General features: G+C 43.0%; 1 protein-coding gene across 2 annotated transcripts in view; it reads right to left on the bottom strand.

Moving 5' to 3' along the window:
* LOC128313920 (basic salivary proline-rich protein 1-like) overlaps positions 1 to 13,492 on the bottom strand; it is a 50,583-nt gene extending 37,091 nt beyond the window's left edge. For both annotated transcript variants that reach the window (XR_008295037.1, XM_053214391.1), the window contains exon 1: positions 12,955 to 13,492. Coding sequence is in view for 1 of the 2 variants with exons in the window: in XM_053214391.1 (XP_053070366.1) it covers positions 12,955 to 13,452 (498 nt within the window). In the remaining variant the exon portion in view is untranslated. The remainder of the gene's footprint in view (positions 1 to 12,954) is intronic.
* Between the last annotated feature and the right edge of the window lie 3,467 nt (positions 13,493 to 16,959).

The following is a 16,959-nucleotide window of genomic DNA, read 5'->3' as shown; positions in this document are numbered from 1 at the left end:
GGTGAGCACAATGTTCAGGTCTTCTCAAGTCCCCACCCAGGGATCACCCTATATAAACCCCACACCAACCACCCCTTTGCCCTTTACAATTGCTTTATTTTTCTCATAGCATTTAGCACATGACATTTTATCTTGCATCTGCTTATTATCTATACTCCCTCCTCTAGGATGTATGCTCCATGAAAAAGGGTTTTTTCTCTTTTCACTGTTGGATTTATTCCCAGTGCCTGGCACAATGCCTAGCAACTATTAAGTGCTCAGAAAAAAAAAAAAAAAAAAAAAAAAAAAAACCAAATGAATTATTTTTTTTAATCCATAAAATAAAGTATGCCAGAAAAAAACTTCAAATATATTCTTTTTCTCTTTTTTAAGTCTGGGGGCCTGCTAAGAGCCATGCACTCTACTAAGTGTGTTGCAAGCATATCTATTTTACTTCATCGTTAAGGCAAGTCTTCCAATCCTTAGAGCCTTTTATAAAGTAACACATCTGGGAAAAGGAGCCAGGCGCTATATTTGTGGAAAAAGCTGCCTCATCAGGTACAAGATATGCCACTAACTCATGGGATTTGTTTAGACAAGCGACTATTCCCTTACAAACTCCGTTTCCACATTTATAATATGCAGATGATATCTGCCCCACCTACTGCAAGTCAGCAGGAGGATAAATGCTTTAGTGTGTTAAAAGTGAGGTACACACATATATATAATAAGTAATGTGGTGGGGGTTCCTGTAAAGTGCTTCAGCAGAGATCTGCTATAAGCTTTTGGGTAAGAGAGCAGGGGATACCCTGTAAAGGAAAAAAAAATGTCCCAAATGTAGCCTGGGACCAATATTTTTTGCATGCTATAATTCACAACCTCCTCCTGGGAAGAAATTTACATGCTTGATAAAACTCTGAAAAACACTTTTTCTCCACAATGAGATTGAGACTTATTCTTAGGATTGAGGCACCCACTGACCCAGCTCACTATCAGCCAAGTGTCTCGTGATCTTTTTGTAATTTCTATTTTTTAGTCTAACAATAGGTCTAAATAATTATGTTCTGGGAGAGTTTGTGTATTCTTAGAATGAATGATGGTGATTAAGTCATTTGGTATCAAATTAGCTTCCATCAGATATATAGAAAGCAATAATGTGCTCTAACCATTCCGTTTCCCTATTGAATGTTCCTGCCCACCACAAGGAAATCTTTAGATTGGCCTACTAGGGACCCTTTAATTTGAATGAAAAGTTTCCTGTAGCACCCAGTTGATCTTTAAAGAGGGCATGAGGTTTGGGAGTCCTTATTTTTGGAGAGAGGGGTACTCTGGTAGATTCTATTTCTAGATCATCAATTAATCCTTGTCTAAAAGTATGTGCTTCAAAACACCAGATGTCGTCTTGATTCTTTCCAGCCATCTCCTTTTTTTCCTTTTCACATTTATCTTTTCCCATATTCTAAAAGAAAGGCAAATCTTTCACTTTCCAGGAGTCTGCTTACAGTACATTGCTGTGGGATGTAAAAATCCGTAGGACCCAAGCAGATTTGGAACTACCTGTAAGATTACAGATGCTATGAAAGTGACGAACTTTCATGACTGAGAAACAAGTCCTTTTGGAGTTAGGGGAAAGTTTCCATTTCTTTGCTTCAAATGCAAGACCAAGACCTAATCAATAGACAGTAGAGACTGAATGCAATAGAATAGAAAAACCAAAAATCATTTTTTGTGACCAATCACTGGATAACTTTTGGCATGTAACTCAGGAGTTTAAAAAATAGAGTAGAATTATACTGCCTTCACCCCAATATACTTATTTATGTAGCAATATTTCTTAAATACCACATCAAAAAAAGAAATACTTGATTTGATTATACTTGATTTGATCTTACTCTGGCAATAAGTAATATTTATGTATAAACTATTTTTAAAACCATGCATCTCGTTGAGAGATAATTTTCCCCCAAATTTTACCTATACCTAAAACTGAGTCATCAACATTCTACTTGTTCTGATCAATTGTGTACTAGTAAAAATATAACAATTCAATCCAAAACAAATTATATTAAACAGAGCCTATTGCCACAAGAACTTAAAAAAAAAAATATATATATATATAAAGGCACCTGGGTGGCTAAGTCAGTTGAGTGTCTGAATCCTGTTTTTAAATGTTTATTTATTTTAAGAGACAGTGAGCGAGCACAAGCAGGGCAGAGGGGCAGAGAAAGGGAGAGAGAGAATCCCAAGCAGGCTCCACACTCAGCATGGAGCCCAATGCTTCCATGGATCCCACAACTCTGGGGTCATAACCTGAGCTGAAATTACGAGTCAGACACTCAACTGACTGAGCCACGCAGGCACCCCAAGCTTCCAACTCTTGGTTTCAGCTCAGGTCATGATCTCATGGTTCGTGAGATGGAGCCCTGCATCGGGCTCCACGCTGTGTGGAGTCTGCTTAGGATTCCCTCTTTCCAACCCTCCCCCAACCTTCTCTCAAAAATAAAGAAACATTTAAAAAAGAACAACAACAACAAAAGATATATGGTATGTGTATGTGTGTGTCACAAGAGTTTGAAAAGTAATCAGTGGAAGATTTCCAACATAAGAATTTTAACTGCGATTAGGTTGTATAGGAAAAGAGAAATGAAATGAGTTCCATGAGGGAAACAACTATGTAAAATTCCTGACACCTGGAAGAGCTTGTTGGTATGTTTTTTAGATGGATGTTATAGTAGATATGAAATCACATTGGCATTTAATTTAGCTTCCATTAGGTACATTACAAAGAATATTTTTTTAAAGAAATCAATACTTATAATATCAGAAATGTCATCTTTCACAACTATTTAAAATTATGATAGGGTGCCTGGGTGGCTCAGTCGGTTAAGCATCCGACTTCACCTCAAGTCATGATCTCGCGGTCTGTGAGTTCAAGTTCCATGCTGGGCTCTGTGCTGACAGCTCAGAGCCTGCAGCCTGCTTCAGATTTCTATCTCCTTCTCTCTCTGCCCCTCCCCCTGCTCATGCTCTGTCTCTCTCTGTCTCTCAAAATTAAGTAAAACATTAAAAAATTTTTCTTTCATTAAAAAAATTTAAAAGTGATAAAAAATTTTAGATATTAACTTAAAGTTTTAAAGTGTATGAGGAAAGCACATAGTTTTTCAAAATCCTCTTAGGGGTACCAGAAAAAATACATTCAGAGACACTACTCTAAACTGCCTCTAAGCCAAGAGCTTCTGTTGGCTAAAATTTTGACTTCTAATAGAAAGACAAAACCAGGATTATTTCAGAAAAGTGCAAAATCTGTCTCAAGCATCCACTGCAAATTACCAAATCCGTTAACTCTGAATATAGTAAATATTCAATAAACACTAGCTCATTGGCAAAATATTCTGATTAGGTATTAATTAGAATACCTAATTAGGTAATTAGGTACCATTAAACTGATACCTATTAACAGCATATATACAATATGTACGTATGTATATACATATATGTATATATATGTATATACAATAGGTATATATACAATACCTTCAAGGAGATCTTTCAAATTTGGGTCAAATACTAGTCAAAAGTATGTTACCCAAACAAATCCCAGGACTAAGTAATAAGCACGTGGAGTTTTATTCCTAACTCTTTTCCGGACATCCATTTACATGCCAAGTGTGATGTCTAGCCCAGGAAATAAGCAAAATAATCCTTATAAAGGAGCACCTGGAAGGTGACATAAGTATTCTCTGGCTTAAGTATCACAACAGGTGTACAAAACTCAGAGGCAGCAGAGAGGAGGGGAATGTGGAGCTCTCATGGTTGGTAGGCAGACGGAGAGTGTCTGGAATGGCCTTTCAGAACAGGTTTGCTTGAACTGATCCTTGAAAGATGGGCAAGTGTTTGACAAGAGGATACCAGCACCCCAGGTAAAGGGAAGGAACAAAGACACAGAGTACAGCCATCTGGCTATCTCATGCCTTCCTCCCTACACTGCAAATAGTTTGGAATGGCTGGTATCGGAGTGTGACTGTGCACACCGTCCATGGTGCATGCATTGGTGATTTAGAAACGACAGGGTAGCCAGAGGTGAAGCTGGAAAGCTATGGAAGCAGACAAAGGAAGACTTTATTATATGGTTCACCAAGGCACTTGGACTTGATCCTGTGGCAGAGCAAGTCATTAAAGGGTTATTAAATTGGGCAGTCATGGTATGAGATTTGCCTTTCAGAATGATTACTTTCCTGCAGAGTGGACAACAAATTTGCGGGGTGGAGGATACAGAAGACTAGAAACTGAACTACCAGTTGGAAGACAATTAGCAGTTGTCCTGGAAAAGACTCAAGGCAATAAGGGGGCCGTGGAAGAAGGTACAGATGGGAAAAACCTGAAAGACGTACGTGTCCCTTGGACAAACTGACTACAAATTGTACAAAGAGCAGTTGAGGGGAATGAGGCAAGGAGAAGCCCAGAATGACCTCTAGGTTTCTGCGGGTTATGTAATTGGGTAAATAGTATTGCTATTTACAAAAATATGGACTCTAAAGACAGATAACAAGTTTTGGGGGAAAAGAAAGTATCTTCAGTACACAGACACTACACTTTGTTCTATGAGTCAGGCAGCACAGGCACTATTATCCCCAATCTATGCTCAAAGGGGTAAAATTTTTTGCCCCATATCACATGCAGCAGTTGGGAAAGCTTACTGTATACTAGGCTCAAGAGCCGGTAAACAAGGGAGACAAGACCCACACTTTCAACAGAACTTGTATTCTTTTGGGGGTGAGGGGAGTAGAAGACAAGCAAGCAAATAAACCAAGATCTGAAAGACTATTATGGGGTAGGTGTGGGGGGCATGGGTACTCGATCTGAGGGGGCCAGGGAAAGTATCTCCGAAGTCCCATTGGAGCTGACCTTTCATTGAGGAGAAGTATTCATACAAATCATAAGTATTCAGACAAATCACAAGGGAAGAACATTTCCAGACAGAGAACAGCAATTGAGAAATCCCTGAGGTAGGAGCGTGGTTGGTGGGCCACTGAGGGAGGAATTCCAAATACGAGGGCAAGTGTGGAGTGAGAGGAAGTCCCAGTTCCAAGGGTATTCCTGGGAGGGTGAAGGTGAAAGGCATGTGGCCCCTTAGGGCAGCACTGGTGTAGCATACCCTCTCTCAGGGAAGCCTGCAAACCTGACCACTGTGCACAACACTGGCGTCTGAGAAACTGCATCATGACTCAAATGCTTTTGGAAGACAAGTCATTCCTCAGTGAGGACTGCCTATTTCGGCATTGAAATGGGGCCAGGAACAAACTCATTTAGTTTTGCCTAGAGAGATGAGCTTTAAAAATCTTTAGATGAGCAGAATTCATCTTCTATTTATCCACTCAGAGTGAGAAACAATGTGCAGTACAACGGCAGGTGGCTCTGCCCCCAAGGCTCGGTCATGCCGTAACACACTACACGGAAGCAGAGCCTCCCTGCTCACCCTCCAAGGTTCTCAGTGGGATTGGAAAGGCGACATTTCCCCTAAAGAATCCCCAATTAGCTCAGCTGGAGGGCAAGGAAAAGTGGTGCCCCACTGCCAATGTGCTGAGCTGGGTTGTCGTGTACATAAACCTAAAAGCCTTGGAGGTACTGGATGTTGGGGTTGCCTACTGGTCCAGAGATAGGCCACCCTAGGCACAGCAGTCTAGCCCTCAGAGAGGGCTCTGAGCCCTCTGAGCCCTCAGAGAGCAGTCCAGCTCTCTGGAACACTCTGCCCATGCCTCCCATCCTGTGGTCATTTTCCACTGCTGCTTCATGGGCTAACTAGTCCTCTGCCAAGTCTTTCTAATCGCCCCCATTCAGCCAAATGGCTTTAAATTCCACTTGCTAAGGTGATGCAGATCAACCCTCTGACCCTCTCTGAAAAGATCCTCCTTTATAGCCAACTTTCTCAGATGCATCTGCTTGGTGTATCCAAAAAAGTATCTGTATTTAAAGTTTGCCAACATAGCATGAATAAATTATAGAAGAACTAAATTATTTCTGAATTATGTAGCCCCTTTCAGAGTATCACATTGAGAAATTATATATTATACACACTTATTTGAAAGATGGCTCCACACATTATGAAATGCCTTCTTTGGAGTGGTGTTGGAAACCTGTGACACATTATGATCCACGCCTAGGGGATGGTGACAGATCATCATCTCATGTCTGCACTCATTTCCAACCACACTCCCACACCATCTCTTTACTTCAGATCCCTGGCCAATTTTTTCTTCCTAAAGTCACCATTCAACCTCTGACCATAGAACATGTGCTTCCGTATAGCACCTGTACTTCTCCTTAACAGCTTTTGTAGTGGCAATTTTTAAAAATTTAATTGTAGCAATAGATTCATTTGTTCCCCCCAGTAACCCCTCTATGGGGGCAGGGGCCATGTCCATTTTTCTTACCTTCTGTCCCCAGAACACGGCACAGTGTCTGGCACACAGAAGCTGTTAAATAGTTGCTGAAAAAAAAATACTATGAAATGAACTCATTGGTGGATATGTTTCAGCTTCTGAGAGCAGATCAGTCAAAAATCATTCAAATCAAAGTTGAAGAAGCTTAAGGCTGAGCTATTCTGTTTTTGATCAAAAAATACAGGAAAGACTTTGCTATTTGGATTTAAACTGATTTTGGAGACAGTTCTCAAAAAGTCTGAGTAACAATTTAACAACACTTATTTGGATATGTAGGAAGATGAACAATTTTAAACTGGTTTATGTTTTTAAATAACAAATAAGAGTTCATTTTCAGAAAGGTTCCCAAGATTAGGTCAAATTTTTTAAAAAGTTAGACTTACTTTATCAGGCAGTTTTTTAGTCACTCTAATTTTTTTTTTAACGTTTATTTGTTTTTGAGACAGAGAGAGACAGAGCATGAACAGGGAAGGGTCAGAGAGAGAGGAAGACACAGAATCTGAAATAAGATCCAGGCTCTGAGCTGTCAGCACAGAGCCCGACACGTGGCTCAAACTCACAGACCACGAGATCATGACCTGAGCCAAAGTCAGAAGCTTAACCAACTGAGCCACCCAGATGCCCCATAGGCACTCTAATCCTCCTATCTGATTCTTACCCCTGGATGAGGAAATTGAGGGTGCAAGAGGCTAAGTAAGGTTGCATACACAGTAAGTGGCAGAGACAGGATTCACATCCAGGTCTATTTGATTACAAGAGCTATGTTTTCAATCTAAGCCAGGGGCTAAGCTAAGAAGTAAATGCTGACACTAAATAATAATGCATTGCACCCTCCCATGACAAGGTAAGAGAGTGTGGTCTGATACTACCAACTGGGGCAAATACTTACATATTTAAAAAAAATAGGATTTGGATGCCAATGATGTGGTCACAGGGAAACTAGACAGTTCATGACTCCAAAGGAATAAAGAGAATTATGAACTATCATTTACTGAATGCTTGTTTTATGCCAGATACTGTAAGATGCTTTAACACTAGTATTTCCTTTAATTCTAAGAATCCTACAAAATGGGTAATAGCCAAGAAAAAAAGAGATGTAGAATAACTGTGGTGTTTGGCTACCGTAATGTTCCTTCCCTCCTTCTTCCTAAGGATGTGAACCTCCCACATTAAAAAAAAAAAAAAATTAACGTTTATTTATTTTTGAGAGACAGAGAGCACAAGCAAGGGAGGGGCAGAGAGAGAGAGGGAAACATGGAATCCAAAACAGGCTCCAAGTTCTGAGAGCCTGACACAGGGCTCTAACCCATGAACCACAACATCATGACCTGAGTTGAAGTCGGATGCTTAACCGAATGAGCTACCCAGGCACCTCGAACCTCCTCCATTTTAGTGGGGCACAAGGTTGTCAGGAATAAGGATGATATTCTCCAGTCTCTGTTCCAGATTAGTGAGGTCACGTCACTGAGTTCTGGCCAGTAAGCTGTAACAAGAAGTGAATGACAGCTTCCAGGAAATTTCTGTAAGAGACCATCATCTCTTGCCTTTCTCCCGTTTTCCTACTTCCTTCTTTCCTCCTTTCTGCTACTTGGAATCTGCACATGATGGCTGAGGTTTCATCTAGGACCATGAGGTTGAGGGCCTCTCCTGATGTATGCTAGATCTACAAGGTGGAACCAGCCTATGTCTCAGGCGACTATAAAAACATTATACCAGCCCTGGATTGTCTCTCCATAAAGTTTTGTGTTTTGTTTTTTTTTTTTTAATTTTTTTTCAATGTTTATTTATTTATTTTGGGACAGAGAGAGACAGAGCATGAACGGGGGAGGGGCAGAGAGAGAGGGAGACACAGAATCTGAAACAGGCTCCAGGCTCTGAGCCATCAGCCCAGAGCCTGACGCGGGGCTCGAACTCTAGGACTGCGAGATTGTGACCTGGCTGAAGTCGGACGCTTAACCGACTGCGCCACCCAGGCGCCCCAAAGTTTTGTGTTTTAAGTTTAAGTTCTGTGTTTTTTAAAATGTTTTTAAAGAGAAACATTTTGTTTAAACAACTGCTCTTTTCAGGTAGTTAATCTAATCCAGCAACTGGTTCATCAGGCCCCTCAGTCTGCAAAGTCCATGCTCTTAGGTAGAAGTTGAAGAATTCCTATTTATAATTTGCAATAGATTTGAGAAGGGGGGGGCAGTGTAAAAATGCTGAGAGGGAATCTGACAGAAGAAAAGAAATAAGGTTCAAATACGCTCTCAAATCTACACAACTGAGAAATGATCAAAAGGAATATGCTACTCATCAATATAGAATTCAGTCTCCTTTAGAGACGGGCGGAGGAAGTGCTGGTAGCTTCTGAGAAAGATGCTGTCGGCTAAGGAGTAAGCAGTGTAGAATGGAGCCCTGGACATGGCCACAGGATGAGACAGACAAGAAGAAAGAATACAAGCAACTCTGAAACTGAAGAAGCAGGAGATGAAGCTCGAAGATACACAGTCTGGAAAGGGATAAGCAGAATCATATGACCCATATCAAAGACAGCAGAAAGGCCAAAAAGGCAAAAGGAAAGGTCAAGGATGAAACTCTGACAACTCATTTTTATTCATTTCTTTTACACAGGTTCACAACAGCATTGAAGAAGTGAATTTAACTTGTGTTGCAATTGAGTAGAATCCTAAATGTGAGGACCTCATAGAATAGGGAGTTTGTTATTACTCTTTGCTCAGTTTCTAAGTGAAGAGCAGTGGTAAGAACTCAGCAGAGAGATTCAATGATTGGAGTTAGGCTTCATTTTATTTAAGATCAATCTTCATGATTTAGAAAAGAAAAATAAGTGGTTATGTCGACCAAAGTCATTATATTAAACATCAGGAAAAAAAGAAACAAAACCCTAACTCGTTATAAAGGTATGTAGGAAGTTTAGAGAATATAGATGGGACGTGGCACCTGGATGGCTCAGTCGGTTAAGCATCCGACTTCAGCTCAGGTCATGATCTCACAGTTCATGAGTTTGAGCCCCACGTCAAGTCTGTGCTGACAGCTCAGAGCCTGGAGCCTGCTTCAGATTCTTTGTCTCCCTGTCTCTCTGCCCCTCCCCCATTTGTGCTCTGTCTCTCTCAAAAATAAACAAACATTTAAAAAAAAAAAAAAAAAAGAGGGGCACCTGGGTGGCTCAGTCGGTTGAACGTCCAACTTCGGCTCAGGTCATGATCTCACGGTCTGTGAGTTCGAGCCCTGCGTCGGGCTCTGTGCTGACAGCTCAGAGCCTGGAGCCTGTTTCAGATTCAGTGTCTCCCTCTCTCTCTGCCCCTCCCTTGTCCATGCTCTGTCTCTGTCTCAAAAGTAAATAAACGTTAAAAAAAATAAAGAAAAAAAAGAAAATATAGATGGGAAATAAAATGAAAGTAGCCGATAACAATAAAAAAAAAAGGTAAGAATAGGAAAACGCACACAACAGAAATTAGAATGCATTTTACAACTGCTCAAAAAAATTCTATGATATAACTTGATCTCCCAAATTCCTTTTGAGTGGTCACAGTCCTGAATTGCTTCGCAGCATTCAGGATTCTCTAAGTGGGGACACAGGGAGGGACATGCTTTGCAGAAGGCAACGCAAAACATTCCACCAAGTCTGGAGTAACATGACAGGTTCAGCATGCATTCATTTCTGATAATATCAGTGTATGCTAGACGGGTGGTAGAAAGGAGAAACAAAAGTAAAATTTGGAAATTCAACTTGAGAGACACCAAATGAAAATCAAGGATTAGATTAAACTGGCTATTTTTGATATGGGTGGTAAAAAAAAATTAGAAAGGCACATAAAAATACTCAGATACCATTAATAAGAATTTGAAAAAAATTTTAAAGTTGTTTACAAATAAAGATTTTGGCTAAAGCAAGAATATTTAATATTTTTATGTTTTTGTTTTGTTTTGTTTTAAATAGGCTCCACACCCAATGTGGGGCTTGAACTTGCAACCCTGAGATCAAGAGTTGCATGCTCTACCAACTGAGCCAGGCAGGTACCCCAAGAACCTTTTAAATATTAAAATATTTGCCCTTTTCAACTTTAAGAGGATAAAACATAGTATCACAAGTTTCAGGCCACTGCAAGAAAATACCCACCCAGTCTAAAAAAACTTGGAGGGGGGTGTCTGGGTGGCTCAGTCAGTTAGACATCGGACTTGGGCTCAGGTCTCGATTTCGTGGTTTGTTAGTTCGGGCCCCGCATCAGGCTCTACTGACAGCTGATTGCCCAGAGCCTGCTTTGGATCCTCTGTCTCCCTCTCTCTGCCCCTCCCCCTGCCTCAAAAAATAAACATTAAAAAAAATAAATAAAAAAAAAAAAAACCCTAGAGGGATAGTGTACTACTATTTAGTGCTAAAGAGAAATGAGCTGTCAAGCCATGAAAAGATCTGGAGGATACTTAAATCCATAATACTAAGTGCAAGAAGCCAATCTGAAATGGCTACAGACTGTACGATTCCAACTATGACATTCTGGAAAAGGCAAAAAAAACCTCCAGAGACAGTAAAAATATCAGTGGTTGTTAGCAGAAGAGGGAGGGATGAATAGGTGGGGCACAGAGGATTTTTAGGGCAGTGCTGTTGTGACACAGTATCATAGTCTGATATTATAGTGGTGGATACATGTTACTGAACCCTAATGTAAACTATGGACTTTGGGTGATAATGATGTGTCAGTGTAGCCTCACTGATTATAACAAATGTACCTCTGGTGGGGGATGTCCATAGTGTAGCAGGCTATGCATGAGTGGGGGGGAAAGGAGTTTAAGGGAAACCTCTGCACTTTACTCTCAATTTTGCTATGAACCTAAAACTGCTCTAAAAAATAAAGTCTATTAAAAAAACAAAAAACAAAAAACTTGGAGGATCTGGTATCTTTTCCAAGTTACATTGATTAGGGCCCTTTCCATTTTAATTAATATTGGTGCTTTCACTCTAAGAATCCTCAGAAGCAGTGGGGAACCATCTTAGAAAAACAAATCTTAACAAGTAGTCAAATGAAATCACTCCAAATGTGAAAATATACATGTGAGGCTGGACATGTTGGAACACCTTTCCAGTGGAAGGAAAACAGAACAAGTTTTGATAATTTCAGTAAATGTTTTGACAAGTTTAGTAAATTTAATTCTAACATGTACATTTTAATTTGTTTTCTGCTATAATAAAAACATTTTAAGGGGAGAGTAGGTATAAGAAAAGTGCCATGACTCAACTGTACAATCAGTGATAACTTTGCCCCATTTATTACCTGAACTGAAAGTAATATCAGACATGTTAGGGCTTACATTCTTAGATCACACAGGCCCAATTACTTGGAGGATTAGCTGTCATTTTACATTCTCTTCAAGAGTGGAGCTGCTGACTAGGAGAGCCAGGGGAAAAAGAAAGTCACCTTGGCACCCACAACTCAAAGGAGCATTCTGGGTTCTCAGGAGGTGACACCTGAACACATGGAGGGTACTGGAATCGTTAAATAATTCTACTGCAGTGTGACTTCTTTCGTGTGCTTCCACCCTACACTTAGGTTTAAGAGACATGCCATTTAATCTTCTCCTAGAAAGCAGGGAACAAATTGAGTATTTCAAGCTGGCTACATATTTGCCATTTAAAATCTTCATACTGTTATCTTCTTACAGAGCTTTACAAACAGTTTTCAGGCAAGGCAAATGTATTCAAGAAAGTTCGGGCATAGGTTTTTGTTTTAAATTTAGGTTTGTCTTTTTCTTGGGAAGGGAAAGGGAGCTGCAGAGAGAGACTTGCTACCACAAAGAAAAGTCTTCCACAAATGTCATCTGACTCAAGGCAACCTATGGACTTTGGGAAGTCAGCTGGGAACACAGTAATGAGCGAACACCGAGCCTCCTGCGTCTGACCTCTCAGCACCTGCTCCACTGTAGCCTAGAAAAAGGAAAGTCTTGGCTTTTCCACATGGGTAGAGGTGGAAAAGCCAAGACCCCCACCCCCACCCCCGCCCCCTTCAAGCAAACGGACACCAACACCAGCATCCAACTGTAGGCGAACAATGAGTATCCAACGAGTTTGTCAAAAAAACAGCGCCAGGGCAAGGGGGCAAAGGAGAGCGACCAGACGCGGGGTGCTCACTCAGGACGCCCTCGGGAGAGGAGTGTTCACTCCAGCCTGGGAAACCAGAACCCTGTTCCCGCACCACCCCGAGGACTCACACTCAGGTGCGGCGCCGACACCGCCGCGGTGGAGAGGGGACCGCCTCGTCGTGGCCGCCCACTCCTCTTGCCCCGAATGACCCCGGCACCCGGGAGAGGTTGTCTCGGGGGGTTCGCTTCCTTTCTCCCGGAAACATGGGAGCAGCGGAGCGGCCACTGGTGTGTGGCCGCGCCACCTGCCTGCAGGCCCGGCTCGCAGGTGAGGCGCGGGCAGGTAACCGCACCTGCTCGACAACCCCACCTGCTGCGTCCCCTCGCCCCCGTCCTCCGCCTCCGCCAGCGGGGTCGGCTTGGCTCCTCCTCCGGGAGCGGGGGGCGCCCCGCTCCGACCTACCTGCGCGACCCCGGCCCCCGGCGCCCGCGCTCCGCGCCGCGTGCGCCCCGCGCCGCTCCGGGCGCGCCGGCGGCGGCCCCGCGCCGGCACTTTCTCGGCTGACGGCTGCTGCGGGCTCAGCGGGAAGCCCCAGCGCTGCCGGGCTCGCCGCCTCCGAGCGGCTCCATTGTGACGCGGCGCGTTCCGCCGGCCAATCGGCGCGCGGCGGCGCGAACCGCTGACTAAGTTCGCGTGTGGAGGAGGAGGGGACTGGGCGGAGGCGGGAGGCGGAGGCGGCGGCCGCGGCGCTGCGCGGCGGCGGCGGCGGTGGTGGCCGAGGCGGAGGGGGAAGAGGTGGAGAAGGGGAGGAAGCAGCGGCCGCTCCGGGAGCTGCCCCCGCCGTGAAATGTGCAGCAGCCTTGGCCCGAGCGTGTGCCGGTCTTCGGGACCGCGGGGGCCGGTGACTCGCCGCTCGCCGGTGGAAACAAAGCGCGGCTGCCGTCGCCCGGAGCGCGCCATGTGGCCGCCCCGGCCCGCTGGCCACTGCCTCCGGCCGGCCGGCAGCAGCAACCCCCCCCCCTCCCCCAGCTACACGACTCACGCGGGGCTGGACAGAGCGGGGACTCTTTTCCAGACACGCGAGGGACAGGGGCTTAGGGCCGTCTGCGGGGCGCGCCGTGCAAGACTTTGGAAGTACAGTATTTATGTAGCCCCCCCCCCCGCCCCGCCTTTTCACGTGGGCACCCTGAGTAACTTGTTATTTACATAATGTGTCGGGCCCTGAGGGAAGGCTCAGGTGGACCACGTGGAACCTATCTCTGACACACACAAGTCCCTTTACTTTTCTTTACTCTGAGGGCTTAGACCACAGGCCCGAGCCCCTGTGCCAAACCAAGCGGCTTAAATTAGGATTCTGGGACTCCAATACCATCCCCCTCTCTCAGAGGTCCTTGTCCTGGGGGCGAAGAGGGAACTGGGTGGAGGGGCCGCACTTTACTCATCACCAGCGTCTTGCCGCTAATAAACTGCAGGACCACCCCATCTACTGCCCCACTCGGGTCCCTCTGCAGTTGGGGCCCCGCGTTTGAAAAGTGACAATGTGCCTTACAGGACAAACAAAAAATCCAAACCCAGGAATCCAGGGGACGTGATAACGTTGTCATCTTCACTCAGCCCCCACTCTCATCCCCACCTCAGATTCATCTCAGTCCATTTGCACAGACTAACCTCTTCAACACAATGATTCAATTACATTAGGCAGCATTTATATCCCTGAGTTGCCATGGCAATCACATTCCCATTAAAAAAAAATGTTTGTAGAGGGACCTCCCAAAGGAATAAAATGAAGACTGTAAAAGACTCAGCATCTGGGGGCATATCTGATGGGTTTGGGTAAGTAAGAATGAAGAAATGGCACAACCGAGTTCTAGGAGAGCACGTCGTGTTCCACAGACTGTCCAGGTTAGGACTACAATTTGAATTACTCTGAAAGGGATTAAGAGGGCTGTCTTTCCGGCACTGCGCTATTCTTTCCTTGTCCATTCCATTCTGGGTTGGCAGCCGTGTTTCTTCTTAGGTCTTGGAGGAAAGGTTGAAAGAGCATTCCTGCATTTGGTCATTCATTTTATTGAGTTTATGGGTGAGATACTGTGTATGTACACATCAATTAAGCCAATTAGGTTTAGGTTTGCTGCTCAAACAGCTTACTATCTGCAGAAGAAGATTAAAAAAATATACAGAATTAAATATGAAACAAGGAAAAAAGTGAGTGCTGTAAGCGATGCTGATGATAAAACGATGAGATTAAAAATTGAAAATGTCTGGGGCACCTGGGTGGCTCAGGTGGTTAAGCATCCGTCTCTTGATTTTGGCTCAGGCCGTGATCTCACAGTTAGTGGGATTGAGCCCCACGTTGGGCTCTTGCACTAACACCACTGAGCCTGCTTGGGAGTCTCTCTTCCTCCCTCTGCTCCTCCCCCACTCTCATGCACAACCTCTTGTGTTCGCACACCCATGCACACTCTCAAAAAATATTGAAAATGTCTAATTTTCCATGTGTTTCTTTGAATGTTTGGAAAGGAATATTCTCTTCCCGTGCAAATCCCTGGACAAATAATCCATCTTCTATTACAGCAATATCACTACCTGTGTGGACTGGGAGTAATTGCTTAACATCCTTGGGAGTCAGTCTCTTCAGGTATAAAATAAAAGATTGTAAACTAGATGATGTGTTAAGATTCCAATTCCAATGATAGGATGAATAAAAAAGTGACCTCATGCTTGGTAACCCAAGGTACCATTAGCAAGAAGTTAAAGTGATCAAGTGTATTAAGACTGCATTAGCCCTGGATTAATCTCTGATATGTAGCTTATAAATATATTTATTTTAATCTAATTCTCATGAACAAAGCCACCCTCCATGATGACAACATTTATTACTGAATAATGGGCTTCTGAATTTGTGATATTGCTTCTAGAAATCCTTTTCTGAAACTGTAGCAATCAATGAATGTTTGTTTCTTCTTCCCCCTGTGATGCTTCATATAAGCTCCTGCTTGCATTACAGCTAGAAGAAAGATGAATAACTTCTAATGCTGTTTTCAGAGAACTTTAATGCTATGTACATTCCATGAGACCATAAAAAAGAGAAAGTATTTAGTAACTGGAAACTATTGGCATCCCAGGGTAGGCTTTATAATGAGAAACACAAATACTGTTTGGCTTTTTATGCCTATACCCACTTTTACCACTACATTGTAATCTCTGAAAACAGGACCTGTGGAGTCTTAGAATAGTTCAGTCAGGATTATAGGAGTATCTGAAATTCTCTAAGGGACACTCTAAGTTATTTTGATAAAAAAAAATTAAAAGACAGTCACTATTTCCACAGCCAGATGAATCGAGGTCTAAAATATTGGCAGGTCACTTCACGGCTGATTCTCTGAAAAAAAAAAAAAAAATCTGTGAGTAACATCAGCGTAAGCTATGCTCCATGTGGCTGCCTTGATAAGAGTTTCATTTCTCTGAGTCTTGAGAAAAGTTTTATGATTAATGGAAGAAAGAATATTATCCAATATTAACAGTTCTTTTCCAATTCTGTATTCTAAAAATTATTTATGATAATGAAAAATCCTCTTTCTCTAAATTAATTAAACATTGAACGTCTAGAGTGTAAAAAAAGAAAGCACTGGGGATTTGACAGAGGTGAGGGGGGATATCAAGATAAATATAATTAGTCATTTTCTTAAAGATATATACTAAAGTGTGGAAGGTATATCCAGATAGTATACGGCATCTTAAAGAGGAGGGTTGGTGGGCCATGTAGGGTTGAGGAAGAATCACACTGAACATGGGTCTCAGGAAGTTCGGCTAGCTTTAAAATTCTAAACTGGATTATTACTTTTAAATATTGCCTCAGCATCATAGTTCAAGTTTTTTAGTTCTACCGAGATGTCAGGTCAGAAGAAAAGAACAGAAATTAGAAGTCATTCACAGTTTTGCATTCTCAGAAAGTTTGTCAGAATCCCCCCGGCTCAGCTATATATGGTTGAGCATGTTGTCATTGATCAAGAATTTTTATTTTTGGCCAACAGTTCACCATGTTTTCCTGACCTTTTCAATCTACTGGTTTCAGAGCTTTCACATGAGTTTTCCTTGGGCCTGGGGAAAATTCTGAGAATAACCCCTGAGGATGAGCTCAGTGGTAGGGATTCTGAGGACAGGATGAGTAGGACATTGCACCTGTGTTTAGAATAAAGTAGCTTGATCTAGAAATCCAAACTGCAATTGTGCAAGGCTGCTGTGCACTTCAGTGTGAGTTGATCCCTTATCACGGTCCCAGTCTAGAATATTCATGACCAGTTACTCTGTTTTCCACCCACCATGCTAATTGCCCCCTCTGCCGCCCCTTCCTTATGAGAAAGGTGCCATGAAGGTGACCTCCTAGCTTCTTCTCTGAAGGAAAAACACCAATTCCTGCAGCAGGATGCCCGGCATCCCCAGCTGATCTGTCTTCTGGGAAGTTGT

The sequence above is a fragment of the Acinonyx jubatus genome, chromosome C1 (genome assembly GCF_027475565.1).
Source record: "Acinonyx jubatus isolate Ajub_Pintada_27869175 chromosome C1, VMU_Ajub_asm_v1.0, whole genome shotgun sequence".
Lineage (NCBI taxonomy): Eukaryota > Metazoa > Chordata > Mammalia > Carnivora > Felidae > Acinonyx > Acinonyx jubatus.
Note: the sequence above shows the minus strand (reverse complement) of the source record. Positions and strands in the feature narration are given on the sequence as shown.